A 27,813-nucleotide genomic window follows, 5' to 3' on the forward strand; every position below is an offset into this window, starting at 1 on the left:
AACACGAACCTAGCCTGTCCTTGGCCTTCCCAGCAGGCTGAGAAGCAGCTGCTGCGGAACGATGGACCTTGGGGTCGGCGGGTTCTCTGAGGAGCAGTTCCGGGAAGCCTGCGCTGAGCTTCAGCAGCCCGCACTTTCCGGGGCCGACTGGGAGCTGCTGGTGGAGACCTTCGGTATCAGCATCTACCGGCTGCTGGACCAGGTAGCTGTCGGCCCGCTGGAGGACCACGGGGCGACAGCATACGGGGTTCCCCTGACCGCGGGGAGTGCGGGGCTGCAGCCAGAAGTGCGGACCTCGCGGGTCTTCTGGAGCCCAGAGGAGCTAGCTCTGGGGGTGCCTCCCGCTGACTTTGCCCCCTGCTGGTCGCGGGGAGTGGGGAGGTCATCAGAATTTAGTCTCAGGTCTGAGGCCCGACAGGGCAAGTCGTTTGTTACAACTTACTGAAAGAGTTAAAAGGTGGGTCTGCTGATTCTTAGCTCCATGCACTTGCCTGCAAGGGACGTGGAGCCCCGCTCCCGGGTGGATGCCAGTGGTGTCTGTGGGGTGGGAAGTATTTTAGGATTGAATACAGGTAGAAAAAAGAGTGGACTTTTCAGAGAGTGGATGTGCAGGGTGCTATGTGTGGGGAGAGGAGTGTTGCTGAGAAGGGACCTACTGTCAACTCTAGTCATTTTACTGACTTGCTTCGTTTGGATGCTCCCCGCTTCCTTGTACATTGGACTTAATAACTTGTCTGAAGCTTCCCGGGAGAAAGATTAAAAGGGTAGGAGGAATGGAGTTGGGGGCCTGCCTGGAGGCCTTTGGAGCCAGGTGGAATGATGGCCAGTCATCAGTTGCTCTGTGTGCTGGTAGCTGCATGGCAAATAGCATAAAAGTTACCTTTAGACAAGGTAAGTGAAGTTGAGGTTTCCTGGCAGAGGATCAGAAGATTATAGAGTGTTCGAGAAGGGAGGAGCTCTGAATGTCTGTGAGTACTAGGTCACTGGGTACAACAGGATGAGCAGGAAGTTCAGTCTAGGGCAGGCAGAATTAATTTCTTAATGTCATTTCAGCAGTTACCTTGGTGCAAACATGGACATGTTTTCAGACAACATCCTTTTATCTTCTGACCATTTCATTTTCCGCACCAGCCACGCCCAGGCATTTGCCAAGTGTTGTCAGTTCACTGCTCAGATGTATCTGATGTCTGGTCCATTTCCCTTCCCTTTCTTTCCTTTACCTTTGCTACTCTGAGTGGCACCTCTTACCTAGAATTGCAGTGACTTCCAGACTAGCTTCTTGGCCTTCCACCTCTCTGATCCCTTCCATCCTACACACTACAGCCCAATCAAGCACCTGAAGGAGAGGTTGTGATCTTATCAGTCCCCTTCCAGTGGCCCTGTTGATTGCAGAATTAATAATAATAATACCTACAGTAATAGCTAACACATTGCATGCTTTCTTAGGCTCCAGGCACTGTTTAAGTACTTTGCAGGCATTGACTTCATCCTCACATCAACCCCATGTTGTAAGTTACTATGTATGTATATGTAAGGTACTGTGACTATCACCTTTTTACCAGTTTGGTAATGGATATGTGGAAAGGTTAAGTTGATTGCTCAAGACTCAAACTGGGATTGGAACTCAGCTATCTAGCTCCAGACCTGTGCTGTAAATATGCTCCTACACTGACTCTGAAAGAGGGCAAGTGCTGCCAGGTGGGCTACGCATGTGGTACTAGGCTGGTCCCAACTCACATTTCCAGCTTTACCTCCCATGACTCGTCCATACCCCTCCTGTCCTCCAGTCAACCCTGGCTACTCCCCTCACCTCCCCCCAAGGGCTTGTGCTCTTTTGACGTTGTGCCTTTTATCGCACAACATCCACTGCTTGAGCTGAGACAGAGTGACTGGCATTGTATTATGTATTGTCTCCATTGTGTATTGTTATATAGCAGGTCCCATCTCCCTCCTGTGGGGAGGATGTGAGTGGTATTCAGAATAGTTCCTATCCCTACCAACTGTAAGTCTTATTTCCACCCGTTCTGGGTGTGAGGGCAGTCATGGTACATTGACGTAAGCTACAAGTCTTTCCAGAGAACTTCCGTAAGTTGGAGGCTGTACAATTCCCAGAGATGTGCCCTTGAGCCTCAATAGCTAGGATGGAGGGCCACCTTGATCTCCATCTGTATTAAATTTCAAGATGCCCTGTTGTGTTGGGTATAAGCCCTTCCTCTTTCTTTCTTCCTTTTCTTTCTTTCTTTCTTTCTTTCTTTCTTTCTTTCTTTCTTTCTTTCTTTCCTTCTTTCTTTTCTTTCTTTCTTTTTCTTTCTTTCTTTCTTTCTTTCCTTTCTTTCTTTCTTTCCTTTCTTCCTTCCTTCCTTCCTTCCTTCCTTCCTTCCTTCCTTCCTTCCTTCCTTTCTCTCTTTCTTTCTTCTTTCTTTCTTTCCTTTCTCTTTCTTTCTTTCTTTCCTCTCTCTTTCTTTCTTTCTTTTTAACCAGTTGCCAAGTGATGCTGAAGCTCCTGGTCCACAGACCATACTTTGAGAACCACTGATATATGGGGAGCATCTTGCATGGTGCTCAAGGGGGTTCTGACATTGAGAGGCAGGAGAGGGCCCTAGAGATGAGAAGCAGTGGGAACTGAAAGGTAAGGGTGAGAAAAAAGAGTATCTTAAGACAAAAGCAATGCCCACTTTAAGACTCACTCTCCCTGATTTTTAAATTAGTGGTCACTTGGGAGTGAATGTGGTCCCCTGAACAGTGTTGAGAAGTTCCCCTGGAGAGAAAGGCCATGGGTTACTTACAAAAACTTTCCCAGGGATCTGCAGTCAGATCTCGCTGGAGCTTTAGGCTAGTTACCATGCCAGTAGGCACTGTGAACTGCCAATAGATGGTGTGAAACTGGTGTGCAGAGGCTCACATCATTGATTTAGACCAAGAAAGTGTTGGACTGAAAAGATCTGGCTGAGCGCTTGACTTCTTATGTTTTTAAACCAAGTGTCTGGCACTGTGAGAAGGGACTGCCTTTGTCCTCTCATAGGTCTTCTAATCAATGAGTTTGGTGAGGAGCAGACAGTACTTTCCTAGGGACTGTTCTTTCCTATACTGTTGACCTTCTAAAGTACTGAGAGCCTGGATTTACTGGGAAAACTCTGTGGTTAGCCAGGCTGGACTGAGAGAAAGTTTGGCCTTTTGGAGGGAAGCAGAGATTTAAATGCCATGAGAACAGATTTACCTCGATGGATGAGAAGCTTCTACTCCCATTCCCCAGGTGGGATCATAATCCAATTTGCATCATGGGCTTCTTTACTTCCGGATGATAAGACTCTTCTGCTCCCTTCTCCCACCCTTCTGCCTCTTTCTTAAGGGAGGAGTAGGTACCAGTGTGATTGATGGAACAATTGTTGCACCCAGGACACTTACAGAGCCATATTTACTCATGGGTAGGGCCACCATGTCTTAAAGCTGAACACCATGTGTTGCCTCCTTCTACTTCCTGCCGCTGATCGAGGCTAACTCTCTCTCTGTCTCTCTCTCTCTCTGTCTCTGCCTCTCTGTCTGTATCTTTCTCTGTCTCTGTCTCTCTCCTATTTCATCTTTCCTGAGCGTACAACTGGATGGAAATGTCAGAGCCTCAGTTCTCCCTCTCCTCACTTGTCTCTCAGGATGAGGGTGTGGTGTGAGGCAGTATGAAGATGCTGGTCCCAAGATTTAGATTTGGGGGAATGAAGGGGGAGGGATGAGTAGGATCCCCCACTTCCGTCTGCCGGTATAAGTCGAACTTTGTGCTCCACAGCTGCCTTTGGGCTGTTTGAATGTGTCCTAGTGAGAAGAAACCTCCAAAATATTGGTTCATGACCCATTCAAGCAGTCTTTCAGGACCTATTGTGTGCCTGCATTTTGCTAAGCCCTGGTGACGCCTGATGAATAAGACAAAGTTCATGCCTTCCAGAAGCTTTAAGACAATAAAACAGGCACTTTTTTTGCTACGTAGATCTGAGCGCCTGACCTATACCATTTTTCTTCTGCCTGAAAAGCTTCTTTTAACATTCCTTCCAGAGGAGGTCTGCTACTGATGAACTCCCTCAGTTTTTATTTGTCTGAAAAAGTTTTTATTTCTTCTTCACTCTTGAAGGACAGTTTCATTGGATGTAGAATTCTAGTCAGTAACTTATTTCTTTCAAAATATTATATATTTCACTCCACCCTCTTTTTGCAGGGTGGATTCTCAGGAGATGTCTGTTGTAATTCTCATCTGTATTCCTCTGTAGGTAAAGTGCTCCCCCATCCCTCCTGCTACAGCATCTTTCAAGATTTTCTTTTTCTCTTTGGTTTTCTGAGTTTGATTTATTTAAGATTTTTTGGCGTTTCTCCTGTATGGTGTGCTCAAGATTGGCAGATTTACTTTGAAGGGTGGTCTGAGCTTAGATGGTCAACCACCATGTGATTCAAAATAAAATATAATATATTTGGGGCTTATGACACAAAGATTTCTCTCTTGCATGTGGAATTGCAATACAACTCTAGTAATTCAGAGTTTTCCTGGGGTGTATGTTTTAGAAGTGGTGGTGGCAATGGTCTAAAGCAGGGATTGTGAATTTTTTTATGTAAAGAGCCAAATAGAAAATATTTTAGGCTTTACAGGCTAAGAGGCAAAATGGAGGTAATTATGTATTGACTTATATAACCACTTAAAAATGTAAAAACCATTTTTAGCTTGTGGACTGTGAAAAATAGCCAGCATGACAGATTTAGCAACCCTGGTCTAACGTATAGTTTTGATGCCTAATTGCCCTGTCACTTTAGGATTTATGAACCTAAGACCCTAGCTGAGTCTCTGCTTCCCAATCTACAAGCTGGAGATAATTCCTGTCCTGCCAAGTTTGTACAAGGATCCATTGAGAGGATACATTTTGAAGCACCTTGTAAATTGAATGGTATTTGGTTGTGAGATATAGCAAGGGTGATCTATATCCCGATATACCCACCACAGGCCTGGTTTACACTTGTCCTGGTGAAACATTTTACAACACCTCTCTCACTCAAAAGTGTTCTGGTTGGAATGATAAATTATATGGTCACCCTAATGCTATATGCACCCTGAGAGCTTATTAATTTATCTAATGACATGTTTGGAGAGGTCAGTGACTATTTGAGGCAGGATCATAGCCTTTGAACTCTGCGGTCACATCGCTGGCTTCAAGTCCAGGTTCTGTTGCAACTAATGAACTTCAAGTTCATTAGTTGTGTGACCTTGGGTGGGTTTCATAACCTTCTATTTTTATTTTGATAGCTTTTTTGAGGTATCATTTAAGTACCACAAAATTTACTCATTTTAAGTGTACAGTTCACTGATTTTTAGTAAATTTATGGAGTCATGCAGCCTTCCCCAAGTCTAATTTTAGAACATGTGTGTTACCCCCAAAGAAACCTCCTGCCCATTTGCAGTCATCCCCTGTTCCCATTCCCAATCCCAGACAACCACCAAGCTACTTCCTGTCTCTACAGACTTAACTTTTCCAGGAATTACTCAGAACTTCTTTAATCCTCAGTTTTGTTGTCTGTAAAATGAGTTTACCAATGGTCCACAACCTCATATTTTCATTGCGTAGATTAAATGGGATGACCCCTGTAATGCACTCAGCCCAGGTCCTGGTATTCAGTAAGTACTCAACAAGCATTAGCTATCAGTGTTATCTTACCTAGCTATCTGCAGTCCTTCAGGATTAAACCTGCCATGTGTTCTTGGAGAGACCTCAAATATTGAATCTGATTTAGTCAGCCGTCTTTCTTCATACAGTCTTCTTCATACACACTGCCCAGTGGCAGCTACAGCGTTGACATCTGCCATTAGGAGTGATTCTTGTTGGTGAAAAATGCTTACTTTTCACACCTTCTGAGCCTGTTACTTGCCACAGAGGGCTGGAGTTGGGCAGCTTCCACAGTGGTAGATTGGAGAGGTGTCCTGGGCCCTGAGGAATGGAAATGAGCTCTTCTATGAGAGGCAAAGAAAATTCAGTGCACACTCGAGGGTGCATTTATAGGATTAGAGAGATGTGATTCACCAAGGCTGTCTTGTAGTTAGTGATGTAAATGTGGATAAACACCATAATTGAAGAGAATGAGTGATGCCTTTCTGCAGGTGAAGTGTCAGGGTTTAGGAACAGTGGGGATTACTCCTCTGTGGGATTACTCCTGTGTAGGAATTGCAAATGTTAAATACAAACATTGTGACACTTTGGTATTTCTCATATGTAAACACATTAGCGCTACAGAATTTATTCTGCTTAGGACAAATAAGTGAACTATTGGCAGCAATGTTTCTCAACCTATTTTAACTCTATGAATGCAATTAAAAAAATTGAAATAAAAAAAATGCATTTGAATTACAATTGGTAAGAAATGTAACAGCTTGATTTTTAGACTAGTAAGCCAGAATAACAGAACATCTCAAAAATTAGTGATGACAGTAGCAAATTGCTAAAGCATGCCTCCACACCCCTTCCGCTTCTTCACTGATAAAGTGGAGATAATGAGATGCTTATTTCATAGGGTTATTATAAGTATTAATCTCCAAGTACAGTGCCCAGCTTAGAGCAGGTCCTGCATAGATGTTAGTTCCTGTAAAATGTGCATTACATTACAGTTCTGAATTATCAGTTCTTTAATCTGGAAAAAGGAGATCATTATTACACCTACCTTATTAGTACTTACTAAGTACTTATTACTAGTACTGGACACCACAGTAAGAGCTTTAGATGGATTATCTAATTTAATCCTCATAATCATTCCCCTAGGTAGAAACTCTTATTAGACCCACTTTGCAGCTGAGGAAAGCAAGGCTAGTAGGTGGAAGAGCTTAGACCATACCCGGGTTGTGACTCCAAGCCCATTCTATAAATGCCACGCTGTATTTCCTGGCACGGGAGTTTTGAGATGACTCTGAAATAATATATGGAAAAATACCACAGCTCTAGCTCATTGAAAGTGATAATATTTATCCTTTCTCCATTCCTGCCTTTTCCTTTTTCCTTGTCTCAATCCCCCAGAAGCAGCATCTAAAAAATACCTCTTCTGGCTGTTGGAGGCCTATTGGACAAACACACCAGGCTGAAGGACTCATGGGAGTATCTCAGTGGGAGGTCCATCCTGGGTGGTCTGGTGCAGGAACACTGGCTTGGGGGCTGCAAGGAACAGTTTCCCAACCACGCTTTGCCACCAAGAGTCATCAGCTGACTCTTGGCGAGTCACTGTCACCTTTTCCATAAGGGTCTAAGGCCCCTTCCAGCTCTAAGAGCTTGTGTTGTCTTTACTGAAATTATTAGCTTGTCATTTGGAACAGTGGCTTGGAGCAAATGTGCAGAGAGAATAGAGCTAAATTAGAAGACTTTGTGGGCAGAAGAAGGGGCTGGTGTCACCCTCTCTCTGGCTGTCCCAAGTGCTAACTGTAGGACTCAGGCAACTAATGTAGCCCCTTTGAGCTTCATTTCCTCATGTAAAGGTGGAGATGACACCAATGCCCCTATTGATACCACAGGGCTATGTTGAGATTATATGACATAATGAATATAAAACTGAAAACTGCACCGTGTTTAGAGAAACAAATGCTAGTGTTATTGAAAGAACTTACAGCAGGTCCAAGTGACTGGAAGACTTCAAATGCGTAATACATGATTGTTGCAGTGACTGCTGACAGATCACCAAAGGAAATACATTCCAAGCTGAAAAACCAAGTATAAGACTATGCCTGATTGTTTTCTCAGGGCCAAGAACATAGTGGGTCCATAAATTTTTTCTGAGTTACATAGTGGAAGGAGGTGGAACTTTCTATGATAGTGTGTGTGAAGTTTCAGATATCTGTGCAAAATTAAATATGCTTCAATTTAATGTCCATTCATAGTGTCCATTATCTCTTCTCTTCCTTGACAATTCATTTTAGTAATGCTTATGTATTTCTGTACTATTTTAATGTTTTACACATAGTCATGTTTGCTTGTAATGTTTTGTCAGTCTACTTTTCTACTTAAAATAATGTTAAAGAAAAAGCAAACCTGGACTTAGGGTTGGGGGTTATTGTAGTAGAGAGAATACTTTGACCATAAGATCCACGAGTATCTCAGAAGTGAGGCAGAAAGGTCTTTCTTTTATAGAGAGAAGTCAGCAAGGCTAGAAGCCATGTGTGGGCAAGTGAGATGAAGGTGGCCTGACTGGAGAATAGAACAGAGAATATCTTACCCTGAGGCCAGTCCGTTCTCAGGAGGTGCTGGATGCTGACTCAGGCTGAGGCTGGGCCAAAGTTTAGGGTCTGGAGGAAGGAGGGGTGCTTAACTAGCTTGGTTAACAAGTATTTTGTTCCAATTGATCAGTGGAATAAGCAGTTTAGCTAATCATTTACAGGGCAGTGAAAGGGAATTTAGAGGCTCTATGTCTGGCCTTGTGATAGGTAAACAAGGGGTGTGTATGTGAGTCTCATCTAAGTCATGAGGGGAAAGGTGGTTCTTTTGTGATAAGCTGTTTTCTGGAACCCAAAGGGTGGGAGATTTTCTTAACCTCTACTGTTTTCTGGGATGACAGAACTCAAGTACAATTCTCAGTAAGAACTACTTGTAATAATTAGGATTGCTTTTAGCTGCAAGTACAGAAAACTGGATTAACAATGACTTAAACAAAGAGGGGTTCATTTTTCTCACCTAACAAGTAGTTCAGAGGTCAGCAGTTGCTGGCATTGGTTTAGCTGATCAACGACGTTAATAAAACTCTTTGAATATTTTCACTCTGCTTTCTCATGTTTGTTGTCTTTTAGTCACAAAATAGCTGCTGCAGCTCCAGAATCATATACATATTCAAAACAAGAGGGAGGTGTCTTATGGCTATTACCTCTACTTGTATAGGAGACCAGGAAAGTTTTTAGCTGTGCACACAGCCATAGGGGTTCTCTTAATAAGAAAGAGAGTATATGCTATAACGAATCTTCTGTTTCTTCTGGGAATTATATTCTACACATGATATTGACTGATTCTCTACCATTGAGTAATTCCTTTACCATCTCAAGTATAGGAAATTAAATATCCTATAAATGGAGCATTAGAAAATCATGCAGTGTGTTTTACTTTAGATAAAAAAAATTGAGCCATTTTTAGAAGTGGTTTTCTGGAGGACCTTCGGGAAAAGCCAAGAACCTCTTCAGTAAACTTGTTTGGAGTAATTTATTGACATGTTAGTATGTTTGGAAACGTATCTGCAACAAATGTTGTACAGGAATTATATCTCTAATTTGAAAGAGACTAAATACTGAAGTTTTATGTGGGCAATACTAGAAACATTGCCCAAATAAAACTAAGGTTTATGTTCTTTTTCTATTAAATTGTTTGTACAAACAATGGTACCTAATCCTGGTAAGATGCTCCTTTGCTACTGGTGAGAGTATAAATAGGTAAAAATTTTTTCTTAAAGGTTTAGAAAAAGTAAAAAGAGCATTAAAATGTTAATGTCCTTTACCCTAAAATTTATCTCTAAGGAAGAATTTGCTTTCCTTGTGAAAATGTTAGAATTATGAACCAAGTTTGTCCATACAGAATCATTTTTCCAGCAATGTTCATAATTGTGAAAATATATGGAAACAGAAATAACTTACAAGAATAATTAAATTAGTTGTTATTGCTCCATAGTTTCAAAATAATATAGTTAAAAATAGGAATACAAGCTGTTTATACCACCTTACTCCCATTTTATAACACGTAGAAGTATTTATTTACTCAAAAAAATGTCAAATATTACCAATGGATACTTGAGGATTATGGAATTTCACGTCATTTTAATTTTCTTTATTATTTTTGGCATTTTCTAATTTTCCTTAATGAATATGAATTATTTCTATAATTATAAAAAAATCACTTTATTTTGTAAAAGATATAATGAAAATGTGAGTATGTTTGCTGAGACCCTCTTTTGAAAGAAATAAGGGGTGAAAAAGGGCTTTGATCCAAGAATTTGGGTGGGGTTGCTCAGAGCCTGAAAAGAACATTTTATTGATAGACTAGAAAAGGTGTCACAAAGCATTTTGTCCTCTGGAGTTCTGGCATTTCTCAGTTCTGCCAAGAAGGAAGTGTTTAAAGGAAGTTGTCACAATAGTTCATTCTTTGGTATTCAGTTTAATCACATCTTTCTATTTTTCTCTTCCTAGAGAGCTTTCTGTTTTTCTTTTCTATGATATGTACAAGACTGAGGTTACTAGGGCTGAAACTATATTCAGAGGGATGGGAACCAATTCTAGAAAACTGTCTTAATTCATCCAGATAACCAAAGGTAACTCATGTGAAGTTGGGGAGGTCATTATCTCTATACATAATTATCCCTTTTGCTTAGTATGTGTAGAAAATGGGGACCCAGTACTACTGAACAGAAGCTAATTGTCTTGCTCCTAAGACATTAAAATGTGTGTGGGTGTAGATGTGTGGTGTGTACAATCCCTCACTATCTTTCTATCTGTGAGCTTGAGGGGAGGGGACAGGAGGGGAAGGAGATGTTTCTCTTGAGTCCTGCCTTTCCTATGGGGCATCCATGGTACAGCATAAAAGGAGGTCAGACCTACCAGTTTGTCATTTGCTGGTTGGAAACCCTTGGTATAAAGCCACATACTTTTGGAACTGAAACATCCTTATGAATTCAGTTTCAATTTTACCTTCCATATCCTGCCAGGTACTTTCATATACATCTGAGATTCCTAAACTGGGATATGCTTATCCCTGGGTTATGCCACCTGAGTCAGGAGACACTTGAAGCCTCAGGATCTCTAGAAAGATTCCCCATGTTTACCCCTTGACCTCAGATAAGTCCCTGGAATGGTGTTTAAGAAGATGGGTTCATTCATGTTTGATTAGCCAATCAGATTGCGTTAGCATGTGGAAATATGAATACATATAAAAGCTTCATTTTTGTTTGTTTGCTTTTGCACTGAAATTAAGAGACATTGATTTAATTTTAACAATAGAGCCTTTAGACAAGGTGAGGTTCAGGAATTGTTAGCTGCCATTGTACGGAGAGTGAAGCGTGTAGTGTCACCAACTCCAGCCCAGAACCCTCACAGAATATGGCTTAACATGAAAACAAGGAAAATCTCTTGTACTTAGGAATCTAGATATGGTCTTTTACTGAATAAAAGGGACTAGTATGATTTGAGGCTGGTGTGTTGCCCCCTTTTCATTCTTTTATACACAAGTCTTTTATAGGGACTTCCCTGGAAGTCCAGTGGTTAAGACTTCGCCTTCCAATTTTAGTGGATGAGGGAGGGTTCAATCCCTGGTTGGGGAGCTAGGATCCCACATGCCTCGTGGCCAAAACCCCAAAACATAAAACAGAAGCAATGTTGTAACAAATTCAATAAAGACTTAAAAAAAAAAAGTCACTTATAGAAAAATTCTGTCTTGGAATTGGTAAAACAACGTGTTGGGTTTCATTACGCCCCATGGATATCTAAAACAGTAGTCTGAACCCTGAATGCTAGCTACCTATATGATACCCCTACATGGATGTTTAATAAGCATCTCAAACTCAACTTGCCCAAGGTAGAACTCTTGGTTACCCTGCAGTCCACAAATCACCTCCTCTGCAAGTTTTCTCTGTCTTAGAAAATGGATCTCCCATATACCTGGTTGTTTAAGCAAATATTATAAGAATTATCCTCAACTCTTTGTTTTCTCTGTCCCCACGGTCAGTCTGTCAGCAATTCCTGTCGACATTACTTCCAAAATGTGTCCCTAAATCACTGACTTCTCCCCATCACTGTTGTTACCTTACTGTCTAATCACCATCATCTCTTTTCTGGACCATTGCACTGGTCTTCTAACTCAGGGGTCCCCAACCCCCGGGCCACAGACTGGTACCGGTCCGTGGCCTGTTAGGAACCACACTGCACAGCAGGAGGTGAGCGGCAGGTGAGCGAGTGAAGCTTCATCTGTATTTACAGCTGCTCCCCATCGCTCGCATTACCGCCTGAGCTCCGCCTTCTGTCAGATCAGCAGTGGCATTAGAATCTCATAGGAGTGCAAACCCTACTGTACACTGCTCACGTGAGGGATCTAGGTTGCCTGCTTCTCATGAGAATCTAAAGCCTGATGATCTGAGGTGGAGCTGAGGCCGTGATGCTAGCGCTGGGGAGTGGCTGCAAATACAGATTATCATTAGCAGAGAGGTTTGACTACACAGAGACCATAATAAAGCAATTGCTTGCAGACTCATTTCAAAACCCTATCAGTGAATGGCAAGTGAAAACAAGCTCGTGGCTCCCACTGATTCTGCATTAGGGTGAGTTATATAATTATTTCATTAAATATTGCAATGTAATAATAATAGAAATAAAGTACACAATAAATGTAATGCACTTGAATCATCCCGAAACCATCCTCCACCCTGGTCCGTGGAAAAATTGTCTTCCACGAAACCGGTCCCTAGTGCCAAAAAAGTTGGGGACCGCTGTTCTAACCCATCTCCTTGCTCCCTTATGATCTATTTTCTACCAAGCAGCAAGAATCATCTTTTAAAAGTCATCCCCTATTTAAAGTCATTCCCATATTTAAAATTATTTGTTGGTTTTCCATAGCAATTATAAAAAATTTTTTACCCCTTTACCCTGGTTTACAAAGCCCTCTGGGCATGGCCTCTACTACCTCTTTGACCTCAGCCCCTACCACTCTCCCCCATCACAGTTCTCTGGACCCCCTGACTTTGTGTTCTGTGAGTAAGGCAAACCATCGGGCCCCCTCCCAACCAGAAGTGGGCTTTCCTCATCTTCCCATGGCTGGATCCTTAGAATATTTAGAAGAAACCGTTCTGATAAATCCCTCATAGAGACATTTCCTGAACACCCGATGATATAGGACGCAGCACCAGCCCACCAAAACTAGACACCATTTATCACATAACCCTCTTTTATCCTACTTAAATTACCTGGATAGCATATAGCTGTCACCACCTCCAATGCCTAAGGCCAAATATAAGACCCATGAGATCAGGCTCCTCATCTGCTTTTTCACTATTGTTTCACTAAGACCAAGAGGAGGTGCTCAGTAATGGTGCTGCATGAACAGCTGTTTTTCATATGCTGTGTAATCTCAACCTGGGAATCAATAGGTTGTTTCTATCTGTTCTTGTTTTATAGCAGACTGGATTGTATGAGTATAAGGTCTTTGGCGTTCTGGAGGATTGCTCACCGGGTCTACTTGCAGATGTCTATGTGGACTTAGACTATAGAAAACAGTGGGACCAATATGTTAAAGGTGAGTGACACCTACAATCTAACAAAACCAATTAGAAAGTAGAATCTAATGTTATTTATTCTAGCCAGCAGTAAGCAAAAGGTTTAATTTTTACTGTATTATGTTTCATTTTTAATTTTGGCATAAGTCTTAAAGTTCTAGGTTAAAATGTGACTTTGCTAATCTTAGGATTTGCTCCTTGCATACTATTAGAGTCACTCTCCAGTTTGCTCTGAGGGCTGCTTTGTTCTTATTATAAGTTTGTTGTCATCTCATAAACCTAGGTGGTCATGGAAGGCTTCTTGGAGGAGGTGGTACCCAAGCTTTGTTTTCGAGGTTGAATCAGAGTTTTATAAATGGCAAGAATACCTATATGTGAAGAGGTGAGAGGGTGAGGGGGTGAGTGGTTAAAGGGCACCTGAGGTCTAGGGAATAGCATGAGTAAAGTGAAGAAGGCATGAAACAACATGAAATATTAAAAAACTGTGAGCAGTTGGGTGCTGTTGAGTTGCTGGGGTAGCAGAATCTGGAACTAGGGTGGGAGGAGGGTCCAGAGCCCCAAGGGCCTAGGCTGGCCACCTGGCTACACTTCTTAGATTTTCACTAGAAGTGAGGGAGAGTTATGAGAAGCATTAAATAGGGGCTCTTCCTGCCACTTAGAGTGGGGAGTGGACTCTGCCATCCCAGTCACAGCAGGATAGATACGCAGCAGCTAGCCCAGGGACACAGAAACCCTGACAGACCCTTGCTGTGGTCAGGAATCTTGGTTGCAAGTAACCAAGCACTAACAAATGCCAGTGTAAGAAAAGGAGAAAACATTTTTTTTGTTGTTGTTGTTCATGGAATTGAAAAGTGCATAGGTGTCTGGCTTCCGGGTCAGCTACATCCAATACTTTATATCTCCAGCTTGACTGTGTTTTCCTCTGTGTTGACCTCATTCTCAGTCAGATTCTTATGTCATGGCAAAGTTGCCACCAGAGGGTGCAGGCTTACATTCTAACCATGTACATAACCCGAGAGGAACAGGAACTTTCCTACTGATGCAGCCAGAGTCCCAGGGTTGGCTCTCATAGCCTCAATATGGATCATATACTTACTTCCTGGGGACGTTTATCATGGTTTTGGGTCACTTAGTGCTATCAAATAGCCTTCCTATCTAGGGGAAATTGTGATGCCACCTATTCAAGGGAGAAGCCACAAGTTCTCTGTCCATCTCTCTAGCAGACATTGTTCAGTCGTGTGCTGTAGACACTGGAAGAGCCTCTGATGTGTGGTACTTGGCATCAGCAGCCCACACTATGGAGTACAGTCCAGAGACAGCAGTATTTTGGCTTCTCTGGAGCCATCCTGAGGTTCTAACCTAACTCTGGTCCTCCTAGATGTTCTGTAGACTGCATGAGAGCCTTTAAAAAAACACTTTTTGGCCTAAACTTGCTAGAGTGGCAAGCCAAGACTCTGTCCACACATGCCTTCCCTAAACTAATCACCTTGGCCATGTCTGGATCAATATCCCACCCCTATAATTAACGCCGAGTCAGTTCTGCTTAAACCACATAGTGAAGGAGAAAAAGGAGAATGAGACGCTGGTCCAAGAAGGGGAGAGCCAAAGCTGAGCAGGCAAAGCAACAGATGTCTGCTCCTTCCCTTCCTTTCAAGGGCATCTTCAGCCTCCTGTACCAGTGGGCTGGCAAGCTCTTTACCCCATGGTCTGCTTCTAATAGATTTCACTTTTTCAAAAGCTAAATTAATTAACGCATTGCCACAGTTAGTATCTCCTCAAGGGACTCTCTTGGTTCCTTCAGCAGCCTTGGTGTAGCGCCTTCTCTAACTGGTTAGTTAGAAGCTTCCTGCACAGCTTGGGGGCAGAGGCTGCGCACTTCATAGCATTCCTTTGCTATCTCCCTACGAGAGCTGATGCTATATGCATTATATGCATGGTGGATATTAAGGAGATTTGGTCCCTGTAGCTGTGGTGTAAAGCAACATAGGAGAGAGGAAAGAAAGTTACGGTTAGCACAGTTAAGCAAATTTCTAGCTGTTTAGGAAGGACACTGCCCTCTCTGGAACCTTCGTTTCCCAATTGAACACACTAGACTGGGTGGCTCAGTCCCAGGACACCTGTAATATGTCAAGAAATCTAAAGGGGGGCGTAAGGACACAACAGTAAAACATTTGGTACTCTAGTGACATCTGGTGGTTTCCCTGATTTTTAAACCTGAAAATTTATTTTTTAATGCCTAATTTTATTTCACTGCATTTTTTTGAGAGTGTTGTTTGTGCTATATGATAAACAATTATTGTTGGGTTCTTTTATTTTTACTCTGTTTTTATATCTACTAGACTCTGCCCCTGGGCAACAAGCTTTCCATGGTAGTAAATCTGACTTTTTCTAGAATTCTGTGCCTTATGAGTGAGTGGTTTATCATCCCTACAGGATCATCATATCAAAGCTTCTTGGGTTTTTTTTTTTTTTTAATTCTTTAATTTTATTTTATTTATTTTTTTATACACCAGGTTCTTACTACTTATCCACTTTATACATATTAGTGTATACATGTCAATCCCAATCTCCCAATTCATCACACCACCACTACCCCGCCGCCACTTTCCCACCTTGGTGCCCACACATTTGTTCTCTCCATCTATGTCTCTATTTCTGCCCTGCAAACCGGTTCATCTGTACCATTTTTCTAGGTTCCACATATATGCGTTAATATACGATATTTGTTTTTCTCTTTCTGACTTACTTCACTCTGTAAGACAGTCTCTAGGTCCATCCACGTCTCTACAAATGACCCAATTTTGTTCCTTTTTATGGCTGAGTAATATTCCATTGTATATATGTACCACATCTTCTGTATCCATTCATCTGTCAATGGGCATTTAGGTTGCTTCCATGACCTGGCTATTGTAAATAGTGCTGCAGTGAATATTGAGGTGCATGTGTCTTTTTGAATTATGGTTTTCTCTGGGTATATGCCCAGGAGTGGGATTGCTGGGTCATATGGTAATTCTATTTTTAGTTTTTAAAGGAACCTCCATACTGTTCTCCATAGTGGCTGTATCAATTTACATGCCCACCAACAGTGCAAGAGGGTTCCCTTTTCTCCACACCCTCTCCAGCATTTGTTGTTGGTAGATTTTCTGATGATGCCCATTCTAACTGGTGTGAGGTGATACCTCATTGTAGTTTTGATTTGCATTTCTCTAATAATAGATGATATTGAGCAGCTTTTCATGTGCTTCTTGGCCATCTGTATGTCTTCTTTGGAGAAATGTCTATTTAGGTCTTCTGCCCATTTTTGGATTGGGTTGTTTGTTTTTCTAATATTTAGCTGCATGAGCTGTTAATATATTTTGGAGATTAATCCTGTGTCTGTTGATTCATTTGCAAATATTTTCTCCCATTCTGAGGGTTGTCTTTTCGTCTTGTTTGTAGTTTCCTTTTCTTTGCAAAAGCTTTTAAGTTTCATTAGGTCCCATTTTTTATTTTTGTTTTTATTTCCATTACTCTAGGAGGTGGATCAAAAAAGATCTTGCTGTGATTTATGTCAAAGAGTGTTCTTCCTATGTTTTCCTCTAAGAGTTTTATAGCGTCTGGTCTTACATTTAGGTCTCTAATCCATTTTGAGTTTATTTTTGCGTATGGTGTTAGGCAGTCTTCTAATTTCATTCTTTTACATGTAGCTGTCCAGTTTTCCCAGCACCACTTATTGAAGAGACTGTCTTTTCTCCATTGTATATCCTTGCCTCCTTTGTCATAGATTAGTTGACTGTAGGTGCATGGGTTTACCTCTGGGCTTTCTCTCTTGTTCCTTTGATCTGTATTTCTGTTTTTGTGCCAGTACCATATTGTCTTGATGACTGTAGCTTTGTAGTATAGTCTGAAGTCAGGGAGTCTGATTCCTCCAGCTCTGTTTCTTTCTCTCAAGACTGCTTTGGCTTTTCGGGATCTTTTGTGTCTCCATACAAATTTTAAGATTTTTTATTCTAGTTCTGTAAAAAATGCCATTGGTAATTTGATAGGGATTGCACTGAATCTGTAGATTGCTTTGGGTAGCATAGTCATTTTCACAATGTTGATTCTTCCAATCCAAGAACATGGTATATCTCTCCGTCTGTTGGTATCATCTTTAATTTCTTTCATCAATGTCTTGTAGTTTTCTGCATACAGGTCTTTTGTCTCCCTAGGTAGGATTATTCCTAGGTATTTTATTCTTTTTGTTGCAATGGTAAATGGGAGTGTTTCCTTAATTTCTCTTTCAGATTTTTCATCGTTAGTGTATAGAAATGCAAGAGTCTTCTGTGCATTAATTTTGTATCCTGAAACTTTACCAAATTCATTGATTAGCTCTAGTAGTTTTCTGGTGGCATTTTTAGGATTCTCTATGTATAGTATCATGTCATCTGCAAACAGTGACAGCTTTACTTACTCTTTTCCGATTTGGATTCCTTTTATTTCTTTTTCTTCTCTGATTGCCATGGCTAGGACTTCCAAAACTATGTTGAATCATAGTGGCAAGAGTGGACATCCTTGTCTTGTTCCTGATCTTAGAGGAAATGCTTTCAGTTTTTCACCATTGAGAATGATGTTTGCTATGGGTTTGTCATATACGGCATTTATTATGTTGAGGTAGGTTCCCTCTATGCCCACTTTCTGGAGAGTTTTTATCATAAATGGGCATTGAATTTTGTCAAAAGCTTTTTCTGCATCTACTGAGATGTTCATATGGTTTTTATTCTTCAGTTTGTTAATATGGTTTATCACATTGATTGATTTGCATATATTGAAGAATCCTTGCATCCCTGGGATAAATTCCACTTGATCATGGTGTGTGATCCTTTGAATATATTTTTGGATTTTGTTTGCTAGTATTTTGTTGAGAACTTTTGCATCTATGTTCATCAGTGATATTGGTGTGTAATTTTCTTTTTTTGCAGTATCTTTGTTTGGTTTTGGTATCAGGGTGATGGTGGCCTCGTAGAATGAGTTTGGGAGTGTTCCTCCCCCTGATATATTTTGGAGGAGTTTGAGAAGGATAGGTTTTACCTCTTCTCTAAATATTTGATAGAATTCACCTGTGAAGCCATCTGGTCCTGGGTTTTTGTTTGTTGGAAGATTTTTAATCACAGTTTCAATTTCATTACTTGTGATTGGTCTGTTCATATTTTCTATTTCTTCCTGGTTCAGTCTTGGAAGGTTGTACCTTTCTAAGAATTTGTCCATTTCTTCCAGGTTATCCATTTTATTGGCATAAAGCTGCTTGTAATAGTCTCTTAGGATGCTTTATATTTCTGCGGTGTCTGTTGTTAACTTCTCCTTTTTCATTTCTAATTTTATTGATTTGAGTCCTCTCACTCTTTTTCTTGATGAGTCTGGCTAATGGTTTATCAATTTTGTTTTTCTCAAAGAACCAGCTTTTAGTTTTATTGATCTTTGCTATTGTTCTCTTTTTTTCAATTTCATTTATTTCTGCTCTGATCTTTATGATTTCTTTCCTTCGGCTAACTTTGGGTTTTTTTTGTTCTTCTTTCTCTAATTCCTTTAGGTGTAAGGTTAGATTGTTTATTTGAGATTTTTCTTGTTTCCTGAGGTAGGCTTGTATTGCTAAAAACTTCCCTCTTAGAACTGCTTTTGCTGCATCCCATAGGTTTTGGATCATCTTTTTTTTGTTGTAATTTGTTTCTAGGTATTTTTTGATTTCCTCTTTGATTTCTTCAGTGATCTCTTGGTTATTTAGTAATACATTGTTTAGCCTCCATGTGTTTGTGTTGTTTATGTTTTTTTCCCTGTAATTGATTTCTAATCTCATAGCGTTTTGGTCAGAAAAGATGCTTGATATGATTTCAATTTTCTTAAATTTACCAAGGCTTGATTTGTGACCCAAGATGTGATCTATCCTGGAGAATGTTCCGTGTGCACTTGAGAAGAAAGTGTAATCTGCTGTTTTTGGATGGAATGTCCTATAAATATCAATTAAATCTATCTGGTCTATTGTGTCATTTAAAGCTTCTGTTTCCTTATTTATTTTCGTTTTGGATGACGTGTCCATTGCTGTAAGTGAGGTGTTAAAGTCCCCCACTATTACTGTGTTACTGTCGATATCCTCTTTTATAGCTGTTAGCAGTTGCCTTATGTATTGAAGTGCTCCTATGTTGGGTGCATATATATTTATAATTGTTATATCTTCTTTTGGATTGATCCCTTGATCATTATATAGTTTCCTTCCTTGTCTCTTGTAAGATTCTTTATTTTAAAGTCTATTTTATCTCATATGAGTATTGCTACTCCAGCTTTCTTTTGATTTCCATTTGCATGGAATATCTTTTTCCATCCCCTCACTTTCAGTCTGTATGTGTCCCAAGGTCTGAAGTGGGTCTCTTGTAGACAGCATATATATGGATCTTGTTTTTGTATCCATTCAACGAGGCTGTGTCTTCTGGTTGGAGCATTTAATCCATTCACATGTAAGGTAATTATCAGTATGTATGTTCCTATGACCATTTTCTTAGTTGTTATGGGCTTGTTTTTGTAGGTCCTTTTCTTCTCTTGTGTTTCCCACTTAGAGAAGTTCCTTTAGCATTTGTTGTAGAACTGGTTTGGTGGTGCTGAATATTCTTAGCTTTCACTTGTCTGTAAAGCTTTTGATTTCTCTGTCGAATGTGAATGAGATCCTTGCTCTGTAGAGTAATTTTGGTTGTAGGTTCCTCCTTTTCATCACTTTAAGTATATCATGCCACTCCCTTCTGGCTTGTAGAGTTTCTGCTGAGAAATCAGTGTTAACCTTATGGGTGTTCCCTTGTAAGTTATTTGTCGTTTTTCCCTTGTTGCTTTCAATAATTTTTCTTTGTCTTTAATTTTTGTCTATCTGATTACTGTGTGTTTCAGTGTGTTTCTCCTTGGGCTTATCCTGCCTGCCACTCTCTGTGCTTCCTGGACTTGCATGGCTATGTCCTTTCCCACGTTAGGGGAATTTTTGACTATAATCTCTTCATATATTTTCTTGGGTCCTTTCTCTGTCTCTTCTCCTTCTGGGACCCCTATAATGCGAATGTTGTTGCATTTAATGTTGTCCCAGAGGTCTCTTAGGCTGTCTTCATTTCTTTTCATTCTTTTTTCTTTATTCTCTTCTGTGGCAGTGAATTCCACCATTCTGTCTTCTGGGTCACTTATCCATTCTTCTGCCTCAGTTATTCTGCTATTGATTCCTTCTAGAGTATTTTTCATTTCATTTATTGTATTGTTCATCTCTGTTTGTTTGTTCTTTAATTCTTCTAGGTGTTTGTTCTTTAATTCTTCTAGGTCTTTGTTAAACATTTCTTGCATCTTCTAGATCTTTGCCTCCATTCTTTTTCCGAGGTCCTGGATCATCTTCACCGTCATTATTCTGAATTTTTTTTCTGGAAGGTTGCCTATCTCCACTTCATTTAGTTGTTTTTCTGGGGTTTTATCTTGTTCCTTCATCTGGTACATAGTCCTCTGCCTTTTCATCTTGTCTATCTTTCTGTGAATGTGGTTTTTGTCCCACAGGCTGCAGGTTTGTAGTTCCTCTTGCTTCTGCTGTCTGACCTCTGGTGGATGAGGCTATCTAAGAGGCTTGTGCAAGTTTCCTGATGGGAGGCAAAGCTTCTTGTTAATACAAGCCAAAGAGACTTCTAGATGCAATAACTTCTTTTTTTTTTTTTTTTTTAAAGAACTCTATGAAAAAGAATGCAATGGAGAAGCAGTGGTCTACTGGCAAGTCAAGTACCCTTTTCCCATGTCCAACAGAGATGTATCCTTTCCAAAAGTACACCATTACTCAGCTTTTGAAGTGTTTCTGTGCCCCATGGCCATCACCCAATGGTAGTATGTCCAGCAGATGTGGACAATGTTGTTTTTGACTCTTGCAGAGACATCTGCTACAGCTGTTGCTTCCTGTGTGGCTTTCAGTTTTCCAGACCTGACCATGTGGAGCATCTGTAATTGTAGTCATGGGAGGGCAGCTCATACTTTCCTGAAAAGCTTTCTAGGAAATCCTTGTGCCAGAGAATTGGGGACCTGACAACAACTTTTCATAAAGAGTATTCAATACACTCTCTCAATCTATAGGAGAGGAGGTAGGGACCCAGAGAGGCAATGTGACAGAGGCCCACACTCAGGTGGTTAGCAGCAGACTGGGGGCTGGGACTCAGGCCCCACATTTCCAGCTCCCTCCACCTCCCTTCCTCCTGGAATATTGGATCTGGACTCTGTGTGTATGCTTCTCCCCCTCAGTTTCCTCGATTACGATATGAAGCATTTGAATGGATGTGAGGAGTTTTAGCTGACACTCCAAGGCTCTATGAAGCCCCTTAGGGCCAGCCTGGGAGGGTTTGATGGACATTTGCTGGGTGGGCAGATGGGGTAGAATATAGGCGGGGATAGGTGAGATTTCGACTCCACTGTTCTCTTCAATCATAGCAGCTGAGTGTTTTACACACTGAATTTCCATAAATAATCCTTTTAACAAAGGGTCTGTGGAATTAAAAAAAACAAAACAAAAACTTGGAAACCACTGAACTGGATGATTGCTGGGATCTTTTCTAGCTCTAACATTCTGTGAGTCTGTATGTTCCTAAATGATTGTTCTTTAGAAAGAGAGGGGACATCGGGGTGGTTTGTGGGTATTGTTTCTGTGTGTTTTGTGTGTATGTGTCTACCCTGGCCCAGCTAGATTATAGACTCCATAAGAGATTATTTCTGGCACAATTCCCACAGACTGCTAAATACAGGTGGTAGGTATTTCAAGAAATTGTGGTTACTTAATCCCTTAGATTTTATGTTGTTTTCTCTCCTCCTGCCAACAACTGTGCAGGGTAGGAGCCATCATCCCCATCAGTCAGGGAAGGAAACTGAGGCAAAGGGAAGTTCAGAACCCTGCTCAGGTTCTCATCAGTTTCTCACCACTAGAGGCAGGCCTGGGCCCAGGTCCAGCTGTGACCAGAGAAGGTGATCTGGACCAGGGCAACACCACTTTCTGACCTCATGTGGATACTGCTGGGGGCTGTTCTCAGGAGTGGACACTGGCTGCTCCTTGAAGTTTGGTTTCATTGGCTTTCCAGTGCCACACAATCCCATAATGAGTTTCTTAGTCTTTGTATATACACATATGTCTCTCCAACAAGGGCTGTTCTATTTTTAGAATAGAGAACAGTATAATGGAAAAGAACATTAGTTTTGGAGGGAAAGATCCCAGGTTGAGTGTGCACTTATTTCCTGGTTTGCTCTGTGACCTTGGAAAATGCCCTTCACTTCTCTGGGCCTCAGTAAACTAGTGGCTCTCCACTCATAGACTGTGTGCCACGCTGGACCTTCGAACCCTTCAAAGAACTCTGTGAAATGGCAGTCAATATATCAAGTTAATTTTTCCTCAGTGGAGTGTCAGGTGATGTCTATCACATGAGCTAAGCAAGGTGTGGGACCATATTTGCTGTGAGGAAAAAATAAAAGACTTGGGAGAGAGGAAATCCAGAACTAAAGCAACTTCATTCCTTCCCTAAAACATTTAAGAGCTTTACTCATCAGTGCGTAGAGAGTGGGGGCAATAGACCATCCTGCAGGGTGCCTGAGGGAGGGGCAGACCACCGTGGGTGCTGTAGAGCCTCTGAGCTGGCCTGGGGCTGTGGTCACGGGTGTTGCAGTAAGTGTAACTGTGTTGTACTTACAGTGATTGTTTGGATTATTTTAGGCTTTAATTCCTTCTCCTGTGAAACCTAAAATTCTACTGTTGGAAAGTCTAATGAACACATTAAAGAGCTGAGCCCTCTGTAGCTATGAAAATCTCACCAGGTTTTGGAGCCTAATCTTGGTTCAAATTCAGGTTCCATCACTTCAGCTGGGCTATGGGATCTTCAGCAAGTTTCTTTACTTCTCTGAGCCTCAATTTGGTCATTTGTAAGATGGGGATACTTATGCTGAACTCACAGGGACTTTCTCAGGATCAAAATTGATGCTAATTGTAAAGCACACGATGCATGTACGTGGTAAGGGCTCAATAAGTGGTGACTCTTGTTGTTTCTTAAAATGAAATCATCTTCCCTATAATAGTGCCACAGACATAGTGGTTATTCTGTAAGTGTTTATTGAGTTGAAATGACTTCGTGATTCTTGGTGAACCAGAACCAGCAAGGGCATCTGCCTACTAAATATTCAGGTATTCTTGTGTCTTTCTATGATCTCCAGGTGTAAGTAACCCTTCCTGACCATCGTCTGTGCATAGAGGTCAGTGATTAGGGCTTAGGGAGAGGACGAAGAACAATGGCCCCATTGTTTACTGAGGGCTGCTTCTGCTCTAGTCTCTCTCTAGAGCCCCCACCAAGTCTGCCTGCAGGGCAGTGGTACCCTCTTTTCTTTCAGAGGGAAACCAATCTCAGAAAAGTTGAGTAACCAAACCAGGATCACACAGCTGATAAGTGACCAGTCCTCTGAGATCTCATTGCCTTCTTGGAGAAACGAGAAGTGGGTTCCCCACATAACTAAAAGCAGCAGGGAACCATTCACAGGTGGATAATACACGCTCTCAAATAAGAACACCAGTTGGGAGGAGCTATGGTTTTGCAGGGCAGGTAGGCAGATAAGGCAGGAAATGAAGTAACAGTGCAAGGGAGCAAACACCAAGTGGAGGAACAGAATCATCTCCCTTTGCTTCTGGCTTGAGGGCTTTCCTTCTGCTCATCTGAGGTGCTGGCCTTGATGTCGTACCTTGACTGGTGGTGTGGTACGTCTATGTGCGGCAGCGGCGAGAGCTGGACCATGAAGGACAGAAGATCCACGTGATCCTGGCCCAGAGCACCCCCGTGCCACAGTTTCCAGAGAAATCGGGCGTGATTCGGGTGAAGCAGTACAAGCAGAGCCTGGCGATCCAGAGCGATGGCAAGAGGGGGAGCAAAGGTAAAAGGAGGGCACGTGTTGGCGCGCCAGCCAGGGCCACCGATGTAAGGCCACACTGGCTGCAAGGCACGTAAAATGCAGGATGCTTATTCCCTGAGGTCAGAGACTTAGGCATGGGTGCAAAAGAAACAAGGGAGACTCAATTCACCACAGAAGCTTGGCTACAATGCAGCGTGGATGTTTAAATCTGATCAATTCATTCTTTACTGACTCTTGCATCGTCCAGATGAAATCAGAACATCCAAGGGAATCAAAATGTTTAGAAACTCAATTCAGGCTGGTCCTGTCCATGCACACACCGGCCAGGGGTGGGCAGGAGGGCTGGTGGGACCATCTCTGAGGAGGCAGCTCCTGCTCAGCAAAAACCCAGGGACTCAGGACCTGCCTGCCTTGAGTTCCAGCCTCTGGAGAGAGGCTGGGAGGGGTCCATGTGGCCACCTGCTGGACTGGAATCAGTGTGGCCTTGAGGCTGTGGCAAAATCTGAACTGTAGTTGTGACGTGTGTTAGATCTGCCACCTTGGGCATGTCACCCCACTCTTCTGAGTCTCCATTTTATTATTTATAAACTGGGGTTCAATTTTATCAACTCCTTAGGATTGAGATGATTAATGAGAGAAATAATAATATGACAGACTATATCCAAGTCTAGCACTTGCCAGGTGTTTAATAAATATCTGCAGAATGTGCCTTGACTGTTTTCCAAAATGTTTATATGTAAGTTTCCCGTAAGGCAAGGCAGAGGGGCGAGTCCACTTGAATTCCTCCTTACTTTCTGGGCCTGGATATGAAGGTGGAATGTTTGCAGGGTTTGTTATTGTATCTTTCTAACATGTTTCTTCCTCTTGAATTGTCCTTTCTTTCCCTCTCTAGTTTTCATGTATTACTTCGATAACCCAGGTGGCCAAATTCCGTCCTGGCTCGTTAACTGGGCTGCCAAGGTGAGATCCCAGGAGGCAGGAGGGGAAGTGTGTTTGACAAATGTTGACTTAGCCCATGGGGCTGTCAGGCTGAAGAGACGCGCTGTCTCAGCCCTCATGATGCTCTTTTATGAGACAGCTCTGTTGAGTGACTATGGTTAGGACTGGGGTTGCCAACACCCAGCACAGAGGATGGGACAAAAGACAAAGAATCTTTACCTGGAATGCCAGCCCTCCCTGCTTTGCTCTGAGACCCCGCACCAGGATCACAATAGCCTGCTCCTTGTAGGGACAATGGTGCCTGTGGACCCTGTATCTGCTTATGGAGGAGTTAGACAGGCCAACCTGGCCCAGGAGACACCAGCCATGTCCAAGCCTGGGGAAGCCTTCAGGTTTTTTTATGGTTGTTTTGTTTTTCTGTAAGGAGAGGGAACCACAGTGGTACCCAGATCACTAGAGACTGCCTAGGACCTGGAATCATGCCGACCATTCAGTCTGTTTATAAGGCCCTACTTACTGGCTGGAAGGCTCACCAATTCCCTGCGAGAGTGAAAAAGCACATAAGTTTTGAGTCAAACACATGATATTTTGAATCCTGGCCTTGTTTCTGACTGTATAATCTAGGGAAGCCATCAATTTCTTCCCTCTTAAAAGTGGAGTTGGATATTCCCACCCTGTAGAGAAGGAGTAAATAGAACAATGTTTGGAGAAAATCTTGAACAATGTTCAACACTAACTAAAGAATGACATATCCTGCCTCTTGCCCCCAGTCCTTACCATTTTCTAATTCTGTAAAGCAAGTCCTTTCTCTCACTTCTTTGGAAGAATCCCACAGCCTAACCCAATCGCATTTGTGAGTTTTCTTTTTCTTTTGAAAAAATGGTGTCTTAGAAATATCTTAGCTTTTTATTAGCAAAAGTTAAAATATACAACAAGGTCTTATAACAGTGGCACCGGCGGTTCAGCCTTACCTGTGCCCTGCATCTTACCTTTTGTCATCATCTGTTGCAACGCTCTGTGGAAATCTGCTCGTGGGCCCTATTGTCATATTTATTACTCCCAAAGCCATCTTCCTTTACCTTTGCCACATCCCGAAGAATTAGGAATAATCCCTGTGAGGACATAGAAGTGACAGTCTCCTTTCCTTTGCAGAATGGAGTTCCTAACTTCTTGAAAGACATGACGAAAGCCTGTCAGAACTATCACAAGAAAACCTAAGGGAAGGAATTGGGAGCCTTGTGTCCGTGGAATGATGTCTCTGGAAGTGCCACAACCGCCAGCGCTCAGCCTGCCTTTCACTTTTTTGTCCTCAGAGTCTTGCATGCTCTCCAGCATGTTGTCCCCAAGTGTGTTTGCCTGATGCCCGGCTTCCTTTCCCACTCTCCCTTCCCCAGGACCCACTGCCTTCTTCCGCTGTTGAATGTGGGTCAGATTAGGGAAACTTTTGCTTGTTTATTTTTAAAAAGGGGAGTCCTCAGTAAGGAACACAGTCAATCCATTGTGCCATTCTAGGGAGATCTTGGGTGGAGGACTGACAACACCATCTAAGAGTGACTGATCCCGGCAAGCTGGCTCCTTCCCACATGTGATTTCTTGCAACCCAGGGAGGTGATTTCCTGCTGAAGTTGCATTTTCTTCAGAACTGACGCTCCATGCACCAAGACTGGAAGATTCATGTCCATTTGCCTTATGCTTTGCTGCCTTGATTTGAGATGATAAACCACTAAGCCTCTCCCCATTCCTACTTGTGGAGGATCATGAGCTGTTCTGATTTTAAACCATTTTGAAAAACGTTGCAGGTCTAAGTGTATAGTGTGATAACAATTTTTTCTCATCACCCATGTCTGGGTTTCTCTCTTTCCCATATGCCCCTGGGGAAAGCCGTCCATACCTCAGTAGCTCTGCATTTTACTGGACACTGAGGCATCAAGACTGCTCTGGCAGTTACCAGAAGCCAACATACTTTGCACACAGCATTGAGATAAAGTGTCTTTTTATGCAGTTTCCCTTCTAGAATGTTTGGAGATGTTGAAAGGATAAGAGTTCACTGCCAGGGAAATATTAATTAGTAGTGTCGTTGACTCTACACCTTTTTCTCAGGAATTCTACTTAAGTTATCCACCTCTCCCACTACCAGAAGACTTTCCGTTTCCTACTTTTCTCTTGAATTTTGGAGGGAAAGATATTCTGTGGACAAAGGCACAGCCTTATAATCTCAGGGAAAAATTTTAACCACTGTATGTGACGGTACCAAACATTGATTAAGGGGCATACAAATTCGGGATGCAAAGCCGGAAGCAGGGGATTTATTAAAATGGGATACTCCAGACTCTGTAATTTCTCTCTGGAAAGGGAAGTGCATTGAATACTAAATAAATACAGAGTGACTTATACTTGTCCTGTCTGCAGTCTCCTTCCTGCCTTGTTCCTTCTGTGAGAATAAGTCTGTTAGGTCTCTTTGGTTTGCAAGTCACATCCAACCTAACTCATGGACATGAAGGAGTTTTAGGCTCACTTACATGCAAGGCCAGGTGTAGAGTGGTCTCAAGTAGGGGTTGATATGGGTGCTCAAACTGGCCTTAGGAATCAGCTCTGTTCTTCTTTCAGGTTTCTTTGATTTGGGGCCGTGTTTGGTGGCAGGATTGCTGCTAATAGCAAATGGTAAGCCTGCATCTTCTCAGGTTCATGCTGAGTCAAAAAAAGACAACATTTCTTTCCAGTAGATCCTGAACCATCCCATGATTCCCT

At 42.0% G+C, this 27,813-nt stretch overlaps 1 protein-coding gene across 3 annotated transcripts; it reads left to right on the plus strand.

Moving 5' to 3' along the window:
- On the plus strand, nucleotides 1-27,458 carry PCTP (phosphatidylcholine transfer protein). Of its 3 annotated transcripts, none has more exons than XM_082371932.1 (6): nucleotides 4-202; nucleotides 13,139-13,256; nucleotides 20,931-21,010; nucleotides 23,994-24,147; nucleotides 25,019-25,086; nucleotides 26,218-27,458. In XM_082371932.1, exons 1-6 carry the CDS (start codon nucleotides 62-64, stop codon nucleotides 26,281-26,283), a joined length of 627 nt encoding a protein of 208 aa, XP_082228058.1. In that variant the 5' UTR covers nucleotides 4-61; the 3' UTR covers nucleotides 26,284-27,458. The 3 variants fall into 3 exon arrangements, with proteins under 3 accessions (XP_082228059.1, XP_082228058.1, XP_082228057.1); XM_082371931.1 differs by having other exon boundaries at nucleotides 5-202; nucleotides 23,976-24,147; XM_082371933.1 differs by lacking the exon at nucleotides 25,019-25,086 and having other exon boundaries at nucleotides 1-202; nucleotides 23,976-24,147.
- The last annotated feature ends 355 nt before the right edge of the window (nucleotides 27,459-27,813 follow it).

This window comes from Balaenoptera borealis (assembly GCF_965194805.1).
Source record: "Balaenoptera borealis genome assembly, chromosome: 20".
Lineage (NCBI taxonomy): Eukaryota > Metazoa > Chordata > Mammalia > Artiodactyla > Balaenopteridae > Balaenoptera > Balaenoptera borealis.